The following is a 19,336-nucleotide window of genomic DNA, read 5'->3' on the forward strand; positions in this document are numbered from 1 at the left end:
ACATAAAGTTCATCATATTTGGACAACTTGTCTTTCTGTAAAAAGAAAATGAGTATCAATTTTTAGTTCCTTTGTTAAAAACAACTTTTGTATGGTAGAAGTATATTGATATTCACTACCTATCTCATCACAAAATACAAAGATGCTACATTTTAAAGGATTTGCTTTTACAAAATCAGCTAAGTAATGTTTTCCCATAAGCATTTTGTATGCATCTGGCTTTAACTTCTTTGCTCTTCTTCAATAGCTTTCTCAGTAGCTTGCTTGTCAATGATGCAGCAAATGAATTTCATATATGTCACTGTTAATGATCATGACTGCAAATCTTCATTCAAATAACCTGTTTACTAATTTCTATTGAGAAGGGCTGGCTCTGGTCATATTTCATTAAGTTACTTTTATCCCAAATGGGAACATCTGCCAGATGTCCCCCAATATCCATTCTCTCTCCCTCTTTCTTGGTATCAGAACCTCTATTCATGGGCACATCATGAATAGAGCAAAGACTACATTTTCCAAAACCCTTCCACCTTGCAGCTGTGCATGACCTTAGAACTAAGTTTTGGTCACTGGGTTGTAAGTGGAAATAATATATATCCTGAAAAGGAGGGCATACCTTCTGCTTTCTTTTCCTCCTAACCAGCTGGAATTCAGATTTGACTGCTGAAACTTAATATTTGACTGCTGAAACTTAAGCAACCATCTTGAAGCAAGAGGGAGAAGCCAGGTGTTGATACAGCCAGAGCAACAAGAAAAGGGGCAATCTGGATCCTTCCCGACTGTGTGGTCAACATTCGCCCCTGGTTTGCCTGTTTATATGGCAGAGAAATGAATTTCTATATTTTTTGAGTTTCCGTTCTTTTGGGTTTTCTGGCTCTCACTGGCATGCTGAACGCTAATGAATACACCTGTTAACACGGTTGATGAAGAGCTCATGCTGAGAGTCAGAGAAGAGACAGCTCTGCTGTGTTCTCACGTCAGCATGTGTTTGCACTATTAATATTACCTTCAATCTGCAGTTTCCTAACAGAAACTGCTTTTAAGCCACTTGTCCATTTTGTCAGGATTCGTTCATAAGAACCACATAATATAATCTTTAAATCCACTTTATCAGGTATGTGTGAAGAGCAACATGTGTCAGTAGCTTTGAAAGCAAGGGAACAAGGGGGCTACCATCAGGCAACTCCAGCTGTTCTCTCCAGATAACTCAAGAACCACATGTAACCTGTGTTTGTCTGAAATACAGACCATGTGAGGACACCAGCATCCATGCTAAATATTACTAAAGCTCCATTTTCCCTTGGTTCACACGTAAGCATCTGAAGAGTTCTTTCCTCCTGTTCCTCTCCTGCCCCTACTCATAAGTGCTTGTATGCACCTGCCTGGTGTGCAAGCGCTCCCCCAACTTTACAGTTCACTGTCAGGGGCATGGAAGGACTCATAGCTAACTATAGATTTCCCTCCTGGACCATGACACTATGCTGCAAGAGAAAAATGTTCCAGACTCAAAAATCAGAATAAATAAGTGCTTTCCATAAAGTCAAAAACATGTAAAAACAAATGGTAAATCAAAAGGTGGTGTACAGAAGGATTTTGATGCCTTACCTGAATACCTCAAGAACAGTCCTTTCCGGTAATTTGGGAGCCACCTGCCTAAATGCTTTTTTGAAATCTTCCAAAGTTAAAAATCCACGATCTATTTGAAAACAATAAAAAATATTCACTTACTTTAATAAGACCTACCAACTGTTACTTCAGCCATAACATTTGTGCAAAACTTATTTTAATATATTACTAGGAGAAAAGCAGTAGTTTACAATTGATTTCACACATAAGGTAATCTGAGATTGTCTCATCGGAATAATTTAAGATTCTAATAATACTTTCCTTCAGTGAAGTCCCGGCTGATCTTAAAGGTCACTTCTGGCCCTATCATTTTGCTGATTCTCTCAGTACCAGGGATAGCACTATATAGAGACATGCACTCTAACAACGGTGTTAGACTTTGAGTCTTTGCAAGTTGCCAAAACAATGCAGTCTTCAAAATGCATGTTTTTTCCTTTGCGTGGTATTAGAATCATGAAATATTGCTATTTAGAAGGAAACCATAACAGCAGTCAAGACACTGACCCTAGACTCCATGAGTCTTTTCATTCTGTGTATGATCTGTGGGGCCTAGGGGGTCTACAGCCACCCACCCCTCTCAGCCACACCCTATGGGGGAAAACAATTCCACCAATCATATGTAGGTCAGAGCAAGAGTTGATGAAGAAGCCACACGGTCTCCCACACCTCCATAGGTGGCTCATGGCCTATATCCCCCAGGGCCAGTCCTTTTGCAGTCCCCATGACAATCAAGGTACAATATATTAGTACAACTATATAACTGTAAATACTATTTCATCTATGGTAAATGTCAAGAAATCATGACGGAGAAAAAAATGTGCATCAATACCTAAGGTAACAGCTAATGAATACAGTAATATAATCTTCCAAGTATATTATATATTTGATTTACGGGGTATATAATCCTATTCGCAATCCCTTAATGGCAAATTTTTTTACATCAAAACACTTTAGAGACACTTACAGTAGGTGTCAAAGGCTGTGAAGATGTGTCTTACTTCATTCCGATATCGTTGAGCTTCCTTCTTTTTCCTGACAATATTTAAAAACCCCTCGAGTAACATACCTAAAAGTTGGGGAAAAAACAATTTGTCAAAGGTTATTGTCTTCCTCTTTAAGAAAAAATTAAACAGAAATGAACAGTAATAAATCCCACCAGTAATCAAATTTTATCTTAATTTTGGTGAACAGTATTTACTCAAGATCTGTAAAGTTTCCTGAAGACCGAAAAAGGCATTTTGCTAAATGCTAACATTTAACAGACGCAATACTAGAAATCAATAGTGAAAACACAAGACACTTTTAGGGTTCACTGAGCTTTTTCCAGGGGTAAAGGAATGGTGACCTTGAAAAAAGTGTAACGCTCTTCCCTCTAACAGATCTAATAGGCATGAAACTACTTATTAAACAAGGTCTCATAATTTTTCTTTCCTTACGCTTCTTTGATCCCTTTTTTCCTAGCCAGATGTCACTATGGCAGGTTTTTTTCCAACTGGGAGATCGGGTCAGAGAAGTAGTTTCTTAAAAGTCAATACCAATTGTACACCACAGATAAAGGTGGGGAGAATATTACATAAACAATACAGCCGGCACCATCTCCAGCCCTGGATACACCCCACAACGTGTGGAGCAGCCTCAGGCTCAGCTTCCTGCGACTCTCATAATAAAAGAGCCCAGCATGACAAAATGAGATTGGATACTGTGCTTACAATGTCTATTAAAATGAATTCTAATGTGATCTTTGTAGTAGGTTTAAAGAGCGAAGCCAAGAATTTAAACATTTTAGTGAACTGAGCTCTACATATATAAAAAGAGCGGTTCATTTTTATAACTCAGAATTTCCATAAAAAAATTATCACTGTTTTAAAAATAGCCTCCAATCATACAATAACCACATGCACATTTTTTCTTTTAGTGATGTAATACTAAGCTGTATACCTTTTCTAAAATAGTTCCAATCATTTAAAAAAATGTAGAAACGATTTTCTTAATTTCCTACATCTTTATTTATATTTAAAGATTTATAAACTGAAAAAGAAATCTGTCTGTTTTTAAATGATTCCTTTTAGGACCTACTATGGGCCAGGCACTGTATTAAGCTTTGGAAATAGAGGGGAAAAGAGAATACACATGATTCCAGTCTCAAGGGAGCTACTGATCTGGTGGGGAAGGCAGTCATTACACAGGTTCAACTGCAAATGCACACCTCATTGCAAACTGTGGCATGGGCAATGAGGGGAAAGACAGGAGGTTGTGAAAAAGATTCACAGGAATCCTCATGTCAAGTAGACTCTGGTGACAGAGAGAGCCCTTTAAGGAGGAGATATTTAAGCCAAGACCTAAACCATGAGACAATACCAACTGCCTAATGTTGGGAAGAAGAGCATTGCTGGCAGCAGGAACAGCCTGTGCTGAGGCTGTCGGGTGGCAAGGTGGGAAAATGAAAAAAGGCTGCTGTGGTTGGAACAAAGTGAGCCAGAGAGAAGTGATACAAGATGAGGTTGGGGAGGGCAGCAGGGGCCAAAACTCACAGGCTCTTGTGGGCCACAGTAAATAATTTGGGTTTTATTTAAGTGGCAATAGGAAGTCAACAGAAGGTTTGAATTGGGAAGTTACATGATCTGAGTTTTGAAAGATCTTTCTGGCTATTATGTTGATAAAAGGACGGAGGTGGGGGAGCAAAAATGTAAAAAGAGAGACCAGTTAGGAGCCTACTGGCAAGAGACGTGGTTGCCAGGTTGCTGGCAGTGGGGATGAGAGGAGTGGAAGGTTTCCAGATATATTTTAGAATCTAAATGACATAGCTTGATGAAGAACTAGATGTGGCGGGTGAGAAAGAAAGAGACGTCAAGAATATCCCATAGATTCTGGCTTGAAGAGCTACTTAAAGAGAGGAGAAAGTCTGGGGGAAGAGCAAAATTGGGGCGAGATGAAGAGTTGCCATTCAGCTGAGTGAAGTGTTCAGTGCTCTGGAGACAACCAAGAGGAGAAGTTCAGGAGGTGGCCAGCTGTCTTCTAGGCAACAGGGCATATCTCCCTCACCTACCAGAGTGCCTGGCAGGTGCTCAATCATACGTACTGTAGCAAATTAGCATATGTAGCGCTTTTTTCCATAGTTGTGGGGAATACATATTGATGCAGCTCCATTCTTATCTAATTACCCTTGTGACAGAGAACATAATGACAAATTGTTAGCTGAGGTTAAAATTGAAGTCTAGCCATGCCATGTGCCCGTAAGATCATATCCATAACTTTAGCTTCATGAACACCAAAAGCTAGTCAATTAAGCAGCATCTAGAGTAGCTGAAATTCTTGAATAATGTATTCACTGATAATGGCATGTCCTAGGAGACCCTTCAGAAACGTACCCCAGTCCACCTCTCAAGGCTTCCTAGTCAACTTCCTGGTGCTTCCCCAAGCCAAGAGGCCCTTTCGTACTCCACACCTTTGCATGTATAGAACACACTGCCTGGAATAATGCACTTTCTCCTTTTTTCTCCTAGTGAATGTTTGTATCTCCTTCCAGATGCAACCCAGGCATCATCTCCTGTTTGAATATGTCTCTGATTTCTCTCAGCTGAGTCCTTTTTCTGTGACCCGACGGCCCTTTGTTCATCATGCAATCATAGAAGTGATTAGGATCTACGGTAATTATTTGGCCACATGTCTGCCTGAGACATGCTGAGGGAAAGCAGTGTATAGTGTTCTCAAAATTTTATCCCATGTTTAGCATGATGCCTAGCAGACAGTAGGCATTCATTACATGTTTGCTGAGTAAGTAACATTCAATGAATAATAACAAACAAGAAGATGTTATTTCTAGTTTTTAGCAAAAAGCATTAAAATGCATGTGGGTTGTTTTTTTTTTTTTCCTAGAGACAGGGTCTCGCTCTGTTGCCCAGGCTGGAGGGCAAAGGCTAGTCACAGGCATGGCCACAGCGCACTGCAGCCTCAAAATCCTAGCCTCAAATTATCCCCCACCTCAGTCTCCCCAGTAGCTGAAACTAAAGGCATATGCCACCATGCCAGGCTTAAAATGTGTGTTTTAGACCAGGTGTGGTGGCTCATGCCTATAATCCTAACACTTTGGGAGGCCAAGGTGGGCAGAGAGGTTGAGGTCAGGAGTTCCAGACCAGCATGGCCAACATGGCAAAATCTGTCTCTACTAAAAATACAAAAATTAGCCAGGTGCGGTAGCTCACACCTGTAATCCCAGCAATTTGGGAGGCTGAGGCAGGCAGATCACCTGAGGTCAGGAGTTTGAGATCAGCCTGGCCAACAAGTCAAAACCTATCTCTACTAAAAATACAAAAATTAGCCAGGTGTGGCAGCATGCACCTGTAATCCCAGCTAGTCAGGAGGCTGAGGCACAAGAATCACCCGAACCCAGGAGGTGGAGGTTGCGGTGAGCCGAGATCGTGCCACTGCACTCCAGCCTGGGTGACAGAGCAAGACTCTGTCTCAAAAAAAGAAAAAAAAAACCCATGTTTTAAATGATCTTATAACTCTGTAAATGAATGCCAAAAAGTAGGTCTCTTTCTATTCACATAGCCAGCAAAATAAACTGTCACTTCAGAAACTCCAATTTCTTAAAACATATGATATAGTAAAAACCAAACAAAATTCAGAGAGAACTACATCCATAATATTTGCTTTTATCATTGCATTTGACTTAGAGAAGTGATAAAGGGAAAAAAGCACAATTCCTGGTTCATCGTGTAATTCACAAGGAAAAAAAGGACCTGAGGGGTGATATCTTTTATATTACATATTCAGATAACTCATGAGTATTTGGAGCTGTGAAGTATTCAGGTCTTTATTTCACAATATTGTAGGATAAAAACAAACGGTCTTTAGCTTTTACTAGGAGAAAATGTATGTGGATTTAAACTGTATGCCTATTACCACTTAAAAGGACAACCCATCCAATAACACAAATTACTCCGTATGTGTAATCAATTTCTTTCACACTATTTTCCCACACAATCATATACTTTTATTTCTTAAAGTCCATACTCTAGGGGTTAAACTCATCAAGCATATATTGTGTGAACATATCCCCTCCCTTCTATGCCTTTAATTGTCTTAATCTTCTAACGCAACGTTTATCCAAATACAAGACCCTTTTCTAAAAAGCACAGAGGAGTTTTTGTTCAGCTCGGCTCTCATGTTGTAGTAATATGATCACTTTCCAAAGCCAATACATAGTAACATGCTATTCCTGAAGCTCTGCAATGAAAACACATTAATGTAAGCTGTATACATCTAGCTCTTTAAATAACCTAGAAATAGAGTTCCTACTACTAGCTCCACCTGCTGTCACAACTCCACCTGCTGTCACAACATTCAAACCTAAAATTACCACTTCACAAAGGCTTTCAGTAATTCTACTGACATCAGATTTCATATCCAATAAGAAATGTATTACCTGTGTCCCCTCCCACCCCGCCTCCAGAGGAAGAATATGTTCAGAAAATTCTAATTTCAAATACAATGTTGAGTCTTTTGTGCACACTGTTCCACTACTAATAGTTACCTAAACATCCTTTACTGTGGTTACAAATTAGCATCACCACCTTAGGAACCACACAGATCTATGTGTTTATCTGTGTTTATTATTAATATGTCTGCAGAAGATATTCAGAAATTGCCTGGGTCATTAGACTCTATCAATAGTTGGCAAACTATTTCTTTTTTTAGCTGTAGGAAAGATTCTTCTTTATATGAAAATGGAAAGCCTCATGTGTAGAGGAGATGAAGGAAGAACTATTTGGTTTGAAATGGGTGGGCTTCCCATTCTTCCCTATCCAACAGTGTCTTTGAACGTGTCCCCAAAGGATCTAGGATTGAGGCTCGTGGTTTAAAGACCACTGGACCAATGATCTTTACAAATCCTTCTTGACCCTGCAAGTCCATGCATTTTTTTGTACAACTGGAAAACATCTCCTTCCATTTTATAAACAATCCTTGGCAAAATGGACTCTCTTCATGTTCTATAACATATATATATATTTTTTTTAGATGGAGTCTCACTCTGTCACCAGGCTGGAGTGCTACAGCGCGATCTTGGCTCACTGCAACCTCCACCTCCTGGGTTCAAGCGATTCTACTGCCTCAGCCTCCCGAGTAGCTGGGATTACAGGTGTGTGCCATCACACCCGGCTAATTTTTGTATTTTTAGTAGAGACGGGGTTTCACCCTATTGGCCAGGCTGGTCTCGAACTCCTGACTTTGTGATCTGTCTGCCTCAGCCTCATAAAGTACTGGGATTACAGGCATGAACCACTGCGCCTGGCCAACATGTACATATTTTTTAGTTTCCAAACTACTTAATACATGTATATATATCTATGACAGATATATAGAGAGAGACTAGAAAGATTATTTTTTTTTACTTGTTTGTTTTTAAGCAGTTTCTTAGGAGGGTAATCATCTTTCACCACAGGGGAAGATAAATTCAAAAAGTCTAACAAAACTATATAAATTTTTTACTTGAAAGTTCCATTAAGTATAGTTTTTTGTGGTTCACAGTTCTAAGCTTCAGGGTCAGTGCACACAGAGAAATCCTCTTGAAAATGAAGGAGTCTAGCATCTGGCTATCACAGTGAGCTCAAATTAGAAACTGCAATAAACCTGGGGAGAGTGAAGGAGAAAACAATAAAAATGGCAAGTTATTTGGACAGTAAGCCTGGTCCTAGATTTAGTAGAAAGGAAGGGTTCATGTTCATTGTGTCACATATTGATTTTTCCAGGAGTTAAAAAAATGCTTAAAAATTAGGGTTTAAAAGGATGAAGCAGTCTTTCAAAAGACATAATGCCTTCTCTAGTCTGAGACACAAAATTCAAATTATGACTTTTGGAGGCCATGACAGTGAAGGGGTGGGAGAAGGATATAATGTGTTCGCACAGGAAGACTGTAAGGATGGTAGGTGAAAGTGACTTCAAAAATAGTGAGTTGTCACCTATGATAAATGAATTCAGAGGATAATATTTTCTTCCAGCTTACTATGGATGTGTAGGGAAATAAAGAGAAAATAATCTACCTTAATGGAAGAAATCAAGTTTTACTATATAATTGGAGGGAAAATGAGTAAAAACAGTTAGAGGCCAGGTGTGATGGCTCACATGTGTAATCCCAGCACTTTGGGAGGCCAAGGCAGGCAGATCACCTGAGGTCAGGAGTTAAAGACCAGCCTGGCCAACATGGTGAAACCTTGTCTCTACTAAAAACACAAAAATTAGCCAGGCGAGGTGGTGCTGCACCTGTAATCCCAGCTACTCGGGAGGCTGAGGCAGGAGAATCACATGTTCACCTCCAGGCTTGAACCCGGGAGGCAGAGGTTGCAGTGAGCCAAGAGCGCGCCACTGCACTCCAGCCTGGGCAACAAGAGCAAAACTCCATTTCAAAAAATAAAACAACAACAACAACAACAACAAAGCAAAAAAAAAAAAAAAACAGTTACAGTAGAATAGAGAAATCTGAACCAATAAAATCTTATTTCTATCAAACCCAGGCAGGAATTGTTACTTTTTTATTATATACATCTCCTGCTCATAAAGCTTAAAAGGTTCCTCAGTGTTAAACAGCACAAAGTTCTAATACCTTATTCTGGACTTTAAAGCTTCATCCTTCCTTCCATGCACACCGGTCCTTAATCCTTCCCAGCTCTCATCATTGCCAGCTGACTCGGCTGGACACAATTCATTTATAGTTATATACTATATTCCTTGCTGTTGCAGAGGTTAAAAAAAAAAGGTAAAAATCCAAGAAGAGTGGATTCTGTTAATGGGAGGACTGCATTAACAGCATGATAGCTGATATAGTTAGGTATGCAAATCTGAGATGGGCGAGAGATTTGTAAAAGAACAGGGATCTAGGAAGAAAAGATTTCAGGCACTGACGTGGACAGCACAGAAGAGGGTCTCTGAAGAACTCTACACAGAGAGCACAGCACCAGCAACAGGAGCAGGAGGCGGGGCACACAGCTGGCACCTGCCCTGCATTCATTTACCGCCTCTTTTCTCCTTTGCTCCATCACTATTTCAATCCCACCCATCCTTCAGCATGTCCAGCTGCAGGCCCACACCTCCTCTAGGGGGCAGTGCTGCCCTCCTGAACTCTTAGAGGTTTTCTTGCCTGTAATAGTAATATAACATCTGGCCGTAAAAGAAGTGGCAATATTTCTTTCATCTTCCCTATCACATAAGATATATACACATTTTTTGATGGAGTCTTGCTCTATCGCCCAGGCTGGAGTGCAGTGGCGGGATCTCGGCTCACTGCAACCCCCGCTTCCCAGGTTCAAGCAATTCTCCTGCCTCAGCCTCTGGAGTAGCTGCAATTATAGGCACCCACCACCACGCCCAGCTAATTTTTGTATTTTTAGTAGAGACAGTGTTTCACCATGTTGGCCAGGCTGGTCTTGAACTCCTGACCTCGTGATCCACCTTCCTCGGCCTCCCAAAGTGCTGGGATTACAGGCGTGAGCCACCGTGCCCAGCCCACATAAAATATATATTTTTAAATGTCTTTAGGTCAGTGTCTGTGTCTCCTAATTCTTCCCCATCTGTATAGTGAAACATATTCACTGTTTTCTAAATGGGTAATTAAATAAACATGGATGGGTGAATATCTGTAGGAGATCCCACAAAATGCTATGATTATAATTTCAAAATAAGGTAACCTTAATGTGTATGCAGTTTCCTGATTATAGAAAAGAACTAAGAGGCCAACTGAAATCTGAAATCAACCAAAACCTTCATCCCTGCTATACCTTGATCTTTGTTCCATAGGAGCCAAAATAAAAAACCATACACAACAGCAGGTGTTTTATGACAGAAACTAAGACCAGAAAAAGGATATTTAAATTTAGAAAAATAATACCTTTAATAGTCAACTGTCTTGTTTAGAACAAGCCAGACAAGATATTAATAAATAAAAGCATGCAAGCCAACTGACCATTAACCTACTCATCCACAAATTATTTTTCAATTGGACCTTACACTGGATAGCAGTCAAACAGTCCATAATTACTGCTAAGATGAATCAATCGCTTTGATTTTTCCATCATTCAAAGTTGAGGGTTAAAAGTAAGTTCCTGGAAAGCTTTTTCAAGTATCAAAGTAGAATATATTCATTAATTTAAAATGGCAATAGTATAAGGAAACAGAAAAGATGCTCAATCTAATTGCCTAGTGAAAACAAAATTCTGAAGTCTTTTTTTCTGGTTTTTAATCTTAGGCATATTTTACATAGATCCGAGATAATAACACAGAGACAAATGTATGAGGATTCAGTGGGACAATGCTCATTCAGTTCTTATTTATAGCTTTTAGCATAAAGAAAAGCCCTGTAAATCTTAGCTGTTGTTATTTATATAGAATGGTCTACAATTTATTCTGGAATAAAGTCAGACCACCTGAGATCTGTATACTTGGAACACACAGCCTTTGCCCTTCATAGAATTGCCCTGACATTAAACACTGGTCTACATTGAGAAAAGATGAAGCAACAGCCTTACAAAATTCACTACTGCATTTATTGAACAGCTCATCGACACTGACATCCACTCAGCAGTCTCCCCTCCGTGAGACATCACAGAAGAACTATCCCAGGGCAGGAGGACTTATGCCTCTCTAGAAAAATTGTTTTGTTGCATGGACCCTGACTGCAGCTGTGCTTGCTCGTGTTTTCCTATTTGTTCTGGATGCTAGGTAGTCCAGAACCAAATTTGAAATTAATGTCTAACAACTATGGAGAACATGGTGATTTGTTTTTCGTGTATTGATTCTACTCCTGACTTCAACTCATTGATTCATAAAGTTCCTTAGGGGAATGAATACTGGCCTCGATTTTGTCACAATTAGGAATATGACCCATGACACTACTAAAAATCAAAGGAAGGGCTCATCAATTGGTTAAGAGGGTGAGCTAGAGGTCAGATCACGTTGGTCTGGTACTTACCAGCTAGCGGTGCCACTCTGGGCAAATTATTTAACCTTGCTAGGCTTCTGGATTTATTTATTTTTTATTTTTAAACTTTTTAGTACTTTTTTTTTTTTTAGAGATATGGTCTTGCTATGTTGCCCAGGCTGGTCTCAAACTCCTGGGCTCAAGTGATCTTCCCACCTCAGCCTCCCAAGTAGCTGGGAATATAGGTGCATACCGCCATGAATGGCCAGAGTTTTTTAACTTCAAAAATGGGGATAGCCAGGCACAGTGGCTCATGCCTGTAATCCCAGCACTTTGGGAGGCTAAGGTGGGAGGATCACTTGAGCCCAGGAGTTAGAGACCCTGTCTCAAAAATAATCATCTAAAATGATAAATAAAATATAATGAGGATAATATGGTTTGGCTCTGTGTCCTTACCCTACCCAAATCTCATCTCGAATTGTAATCCCTGTCGGGGCAGGGGCCTGGTGGGAGGTGACTGAATCATGAGGGCTGACTTCCCCCTTGTTGTTCTCGCCAGATCTGGTTGTTTGAAAGAGTGTGTCAATTCCCCGTTCACTCTCTCTCTCTCCTGCCACCATGGGAAGAAGGTCTTTGCTTCACCTTTGCCTTCTGCCATGATTCTAAGTTTCCTGAGGCCTCCCCAGTCATGCTTCCTGTTAAGTCTGTGGAACTGTGAGTCAATTAAACCTCTTTATAAATTACTCAGTCTCAGGTAGTTCTTTATAGCAGTGTGAAAATGGACTAATACAGAGGATAATCATAATATCATAGTTACATTAAATATAACAATCATCACAGATGAATGTGCTCATCACAGATCTGCATGATAACTGTTCAGGAAATGATTGCTGCAATTATCTATAATAATAATAAATACTGTAAAAGGATTTTGCCAAGTATTTATTATTTTATTATTCCTCTATATCATTTTGTGATTCTTCTCTGAAGCCTAGGTTCCTCATTTTGAAATAAGGACAGATGACTGTTTTCCAGGTATCTTCTAGTTGCAAGCTTCTTCATTCTATACACTTGGAAAAGTTATGAAGTGCATCACAGAGAATGAGGGTTATAATGAAACCCTCTGAAAGAGGTAGCAAGACTATAAATCAGAACCAACCTCAACTGTGATCTGCAGCTTCCTTTAACTAATGGCTTGATTTTTTTCTCCCACTCATATATTTCCTTGTTTCAAGCAGCCACAACAGTTTTTGCTTATATTCACTTGCTTGTTAGGTTACAGGCAATAAAAACATCATTAGCACCTTTCTGCTACTCACCCTGGCTGCCCTCAAATTCTCCCAGCATGTACACTTCTTCCAGATACTTTACTCTTATTTCTACTAGCTTTGACTTAACTTTTCACTCTTCTTAATTTTCACGAGGAAATCTCTATTGAAATGACCTACTTTTCAAGAGGATTCGAAGCCCTTGGGAAGCAGGGCCTGGGCATCCAGGTTTAGGTATAATCCCGAACCCAAAGTGCAGGGTGTCTAGCTTCCAGACTCTGGCCCTTCCTAAAAGCAGCTGAGTCTGGGCCAACCTAGAATGTGAGTCTGACCTCGCCCTGCAAGCTGGGCAGCAACTGGGCCCTGCAAAAGAATCCTGTGGATGGTGTGTTAGAGCCCTGTTCCGAAGTAAGAACAACAATGGATAGCAGAGAATTCCCAAGTCACAGCTGTATTATACAGAACAACTTTGGAAAGTTGATTACCTGAATAAATAGTTCCCAGGAGACCAGGCCAGCATTTCAGACCTGTCTTTTTTTTTTTTTTTTTTTTTGAAACAGGGTCTCGCTCTGTCACCTAGGCTGGCGTGCAGTGGCGTGATCATGGCTCACAGCAGTCTCAACCTCCTGGGCTCAAGCAATCCTCTACCTCAGCCCCCTGAGTAGCTGGGACTGGCATGTACCATCAGGCCTGGCTCATTTTTGTATTTTTTGTAGAGATGGGGTTTCGCCATGTTGCTCTCACTGGTCTCAAACTCCTGGGCTCAAGTGATCCACCTACCTTGGCCTCCCAAATTGCATGGGACTACAGGCATGAGCTACCACACCCCGCCAATTTCAGTTCTTCAAGATCCAAACATTAAGAAGAGAGATAATATATGTGGAAAAACATTTAATCTGCACATGTGCTCTCTTCCTTCAAGAGAAATAGCATGTAAAATTGACTCGTATCAATAAGAGGGAAAGAAGAAAAAGTGGATGGTTTGAAATTGGTTCAGTATTGAATAATTCTAATAGAAAAATTGCATGTTAGCAGCAATCAGAGTACAGCAGTGATTTCTTGCTAGGCTATTTTACTCCTTTTCTTGAATGTTTGTGGTCTTGAGTTTCTCCAAATAAACACACACACACACACACACACACACACACACACTCACACTACAGTACAGCTGGGAGAATACAGGTGGGGACTGTATTCTTTCTTCCAGAATCCATACCTCTCTGCACATTAGAGAACTAGTTAAGGAAAGAAAACATTCAGTGTGAAGTCAAATCCTTAATTCAAAATCAGAGAACATACAGAAGAAAGAAAGTCTATGAGAATAATGAATGTTAAAATGCCTTCAGCAATAGTCACACTTGATGTATCAGAAAAGCCATTGTATTAATCTTTTTTCATGATGCTGATAAAGATGAGACTGGACGATTTACAAAAGAAAGAGGTTTAATGGACTTAGAGTTCCACACGGCTGGGGAGCCCCCACAATCATAGCGGAAGGCAAAGAGGAGCAAGTCATGTCTTACATGAATGACAGCAGACAAGAGAGAGCTTGTGCTGGGGAACTCCTCTTTTTAAAACCATCAAATCTCGTGAGACTTATTCACTATCACAAGAACAGCCTGGGAAAGACCCGCCCCCATTATTCAATTATCTCCCACTGGGTCCCTCCCACAACACGTGGGAATTATGGGAGTTACAAAATGAGATTTGGGTGGGGACACAGCCAATCCATATCAGTAACATAATAGAGAAACACGATATTATGACTAGGGGAAGATCTTCATCCAGAAAGAATAACTCACTGAATATCAGGGAACTCTTAAGAAAGAGAAATCCTATCAATGCAAAGAATGTGGGAAATCCTTTTGCCAGAAAACAAAACTCTCTGTAGATTGGAATATTCACAAAAAACCCTAAGGAAAAAAATGTAGAAAAGGCTTTATCAAGAAGTTGTAACTAATGGAACATCAAACATTATTCTGAATATTTTGAAAGTGAAAATTTTCAACAAGAAATTTAAAACCTGGAGCAATTCTATCAAGTTAGGGATTATATCAAGAACATGTTCTCCTAGCAATAATCCTGAAAGTCTTATTTTAAATGTGATTCTAAACCTTGTATATAAAGTGTATTAGATTTTAATAAAATATTAATAAATCTAATAAAATATTAGATTTTATTAGATCTAATAATAAATCTAATAAAATATTAGATTTTAAATCTAAATATTAGTAATCCCTGCTCTCTTTTTTCCCCCCCACTCAGTGTGGGTAGTAGTTTCTCATTTTTATTGATTACCTCAACAAAATCAGCTTTTAGTTTTTTCTTGTTTGTCCTCTTTTCAATTTCAACAATTTCCATTCCAATCTTTACTATTTCCTTTCCTCCACTTATTTCGGGCCTTATTTACTCTTTTTTGTAGTTAAAGGTAGAAGATAATTAAAGGTAGAAGCTGAGGTCATCAGTTTGACACCTTTATTCTTTCCTAAACATAGAAAGTTAGTGCTACCACTTTCCAAGTATTGCTTTCAATCTATCCTACAAAATTTGAAATGTGGTCTTTTCATTCAATTCAAAATACTTCCTAATTTTTCCCTTTTGATTTTTTCTTTGACCTATGAGTTATTTAGAAGTGTGCTATTTGTTTGGAACTTTTAAACTTTTACTTGGAACAACTATTTGCAACTTTTCCAGACAGCTTTGCTATTGATTTCTAATGTCGTTCCATCACAAAGAACATATTTTGTACTTTAAATGTATTGACATGTTTAATGGCCCAGAGTATGACCAATTTTATTAAATATACTGTGTAGACTTGAAAAGAATGTGTATTCTGCTTTTGTTGGGTAGAACATTCTATAGATTACAATTAGGTCACACTGGTTGACAGTGCTGTTCACGTCTCCTATATCCTTATTGATTTTATGTCTACTTGCTTAATTATTGATAGGGGTGTTGCAACCTCCTACCATCATTATGGATTTGTCCATTTTGCTTTACAGTTTTATTAGTTTTTTGCTTCATGTATTTTGAATTTCCATTATTAGGGGATTTTTTTTTTTTTTTGAGACAGAGTCTTGCTCTGTCACCCAGGCTGGAGTGCCGTGATGCAATCTGGGCTCACTGTAACCTCCACCTCCTGGGCTCAAATGATTCTCGTGCCTCAGCCCCCCGAGTAGCTGGGATTACAGACATGCACCACCATGTCCAGCTAATTTTTTTGTATTTTTTCGTAAAGATGGGGGTTTCATCATGGTTGGTCTCAAACTCCTGGCCTCAAGTGATTCGTCTGCATTGGCCTCTCAAAGTGCTGGGATTACAGGCTTGAGTCATGGCACCTGGCCAGGGGCATAAATGTTTAATTCCCTTAATGAACTGGCTCTCCTTATCCCTGGTAATATTTCTTCTTCTGAAGTCTACTTCATCTGATATTAACATGCTCACTTTGGCATACTTTTGGTTAGTGTTCAGTACAGTATATATTTCTAATCTTTTTTGTCCTTATGTTTAAAGTGGGCTTCTAGGCAACACAGAGTTAGTTGGTACTCTTTTATCTAATTTAACAGTATCTCCCTTTCAATGGGGCTGTTGAGATCATTTACATCTAACTAAAACATTAATGATTGGATTTAAATCTACCATATTATTTTTCTACTTGTCTATTTCCATCTATTTTTTGTTCCCATTTTCTTCCTTCTTTTGAATTAATTAATTAAGTTTTTTAAGAGATGAGGTCTCACTCTGTCACCCAGGCTGGGGTGCTGTGGTATGATAATGGCTAAGTGCAACCTCAAACTCCTGGGCTCAAGGGATCCTGCCTCAGCCTCCCAGGTAGCTAAGATTATAGGCACGTGCCATCATGCCTGGCTTTTTTTTTTTTTTGCTTTTTTGTCGATTCAGAGTCTCATACTACGTTGATCAGACTGGTCTTGAACTCCTGGCATCAAGCAATCCTCCTGCCTTGGCCTCCCAAAGTGCTGGGATTACAGGTGTGAGTCACCACCGCCAGCCAACTGCTGTCATTTTTATCTTTGTTCCTATTCATATGTGTCTTTTTTTTCCCTAGATACACTTATGATGTTTTAACATACTAAAAAAGGAAAGATACTATTAAGGATGTTATTAGATCAACTGACAAAATATAGATGATAAATCAGATAAAACAGTATCAACATATATTTATGAATATGATAAGCATATTTTGGTTATATTCATTACAGAAGAGAAGGGGATAGTGGTAGAAAGTGCAAAGGAGAAGGAAGATGGTGTAAAATGTTAACAATGTCAATCTGGGTAAAAGGTATACCTTACACAGAGAGTAAGCTATTCTCTGTATTGTTTTATTTAGAACTTTTTGGAAGTTTTAAATTATTCAAAAAAAGGTAATATTTAAAAAGCCAATCTAACATGCTCTGGATCCTATCCCCTTATACAATAGGTCTCCTTCCCTCCCTCTCTCTCATCTTCCTTCCTCCTCTTCACTAGATCATTCTACTAAGCTTGGAAACATGGTCTTCCATTTAAATAGAAACAAGAAGAAGCAAACAAAACATCTCTTGATCTATTGCCACTCTGGACTTAATGAAAGACTCATCTACTCACATTGTCACACTTCATCATCGCTTTCCACTTATCTTCAACCCACTCTGCCCTCACCACACTTTGAAATGCCTCTTGCTAAAGTCATCAAACACCTCCAGGTGGCCAACTCCAAAGGATACTCATCAGTTATGCCACCTCACCTTTCAGGAGCATTTGATAGTGCTGACCACACCTTCCTCATTAAAATATCTACTTCTCTTGGCTTTTGATCAAACACTCTTGATTTTCCTCTTGCCCCTCTGTCACTCCTAAGTCTCCTTTGCCATTTCTTCATCTTCCACCTGATTTCTACTGGCTAGAGTTCTTAACATTCTCAGTCCACTCTCTCTCTCTAGGTGGTCTCATTCATTCTCATGATTTTAAAATCTGTCTACAGGTTGATGACTCCCAATTTCTTCAGCCCAGAACTTACTTCTGAAATTCATCCAGTCTGACTGCTTTGACATAGTAAACTAACACTTCTCAAACATACTCAAAATTGAGCTCTTAGTCTCCCTCACCCCCAAGTATTGCCTGCCCCCTGCTCCCACCCCACCGCCCCACCCATCTGCCATCTTCTCTTTTCAGTAGGTGCCATGTCCATTCATCCAGCTGTACAAGTCAGAAAACCTAGTATCATTTTTTGAATGTTAAAATTATGAATGATATTTTTTCTTTATGCACTTCAACAGTTTAAAACTTCCCTGTGATAAACATATTTATAAATAATCAAAATTAAAAGAACCTCAAAAGAACACATACAAATGGCAAACAGGCATATATGAAAAGGTACTCAATATCATTGATCAGAGAAATGCCATCAAAACTACAATAATATCATCTCGCCGCAGTTAAAATGGCTTTTATCCAAAAGACAGGTAATAACAAACGCTGGCAAGGATATGGAGAAAAGGGAGCTCTTATTAAACTGCTGGTAGGCATGTAAATTAGTACAATCACTATGGAGAACCATTTGGAGGTTCCTCAAAAAACTAAAAATAAAGCTACCATATGATCCAGCAATCCCACTGCTGGGTATATACCCAAAAGAAAGAAAATCAACATATGGAAGATATCTGCATTCTCATATACTGTTTGTTGCAGCATTGTTCACAATAGGCAAGATTTGGAAGAAGACTCAGTGTCCATCAACAGATGAATGGATAAAGAAAATGTGGTACACACACACAATGGAGTACTATTCAGCAATAAAAAAGAATGAGATCCTGTCATTTGCAACAACACAGATGAAAATGGGAGGTCACTATGTTAAGTCAAATAAGGCACAGAAAGTCAAACACTGCATGTTCTCACTTATGGGATCTAAAAATCAAGACAATTTAACTCATGGACATAGAAAGTAGAAGGATGGTTACCAGAGGCTGGGAAGGATAGTGAGGATGTTGGGGAGAGTTGTGGATGGTTAATGGATACAAAAAAAAAAAAAAAATAGAGTAAGACCTAGTATTTGATAGTACAGAATGGTAACTATAGTCAATAACAACTTAATTGTACATTAAAAAATAACCAAAAGAGTATAATTGGATTCTTGGTAACATGAAAGATAAATGCTTCATAGCATGGATACCCCATTCTCCATGATGTGACTATTAATACCTAGTATTTGATAGCACAATAGGGTGACTAGAGTCAAAATAATAAACATTTTAAAATAACTAAGAGTGTAACTGGACTGTTTGTAACACAAAGGATTAATGCTCGAGGAGATAATTATCCCATTTCCCATGATGTGACTATTACACATTACATGCCTACATCAAAACATCTCATGTACCACCTCTCTATATATACACCTATAAAAATTAAAAATTAAAAAAAATAAAAACAACCAAAACCTTTTGGACAATGGGAAACAAAATAAAGATGTGCTTAAATATAATGCTATATAGTTTTTATTTATTTATTTATTTGGAGACAGAGTTTCACT

The 19,336-nt window shown here is 39.0% G+C and overlaps 1 protein-coding gene across 7 annotated transcripts in view; it reads right to left on the reverse strand.

The window, feature by feature from the left end:
* EFCAB11 (EF-hand calcium binding domain 11) overlaps positions 1-19,336 on the reverse strand; it is a 157,413-nt gene that overhangs the window by 132,673 nt on the left and 5,404 nt on the right. For 4 of the 7 annotated variants that reach the window (XM_031001546.3, XM_055361205.2, XM_063698108.1 and 1 more), the window contains exons 4-5: positions 2,591-2,692; positions 1,606-1,696 (exon numbers count right to left, since the gene is read on the reverse strand). In XM_031001546.3, the coding sequence (XP_030857406.1) occupies positions 1,606-1,696; positions 2,591-2,692 (193 nt within the window). Of the gene's footprint in view, positions 1-616; positions 1,482-1,605; positions 1,697-2,590; positions 2,693-19,336 lie in introns of all 7 variants that reach the window. The other 3 variants (XR_010130813.1, XR_010130812.1, XR_002002603.3) reach the window with 2 other exon arrangements.

The sequence above is a fragment of the Gorilla gorilla genome, chromosome 15 (assembly GCF_029281585.2).
Source record: "Gorilla gorilla gorilla isolate KB3781 chromosome 15, NHGRI_mGorGor1-v2.1_pri, whole genome shotgun sequence".
Taxonomy (NCBI): domain Eukaryota; kingdom Metazoa; phylum Chordata; class Mammalia; order Primates; family Hominidae; genus Gorilla; species Gorilla gorilla.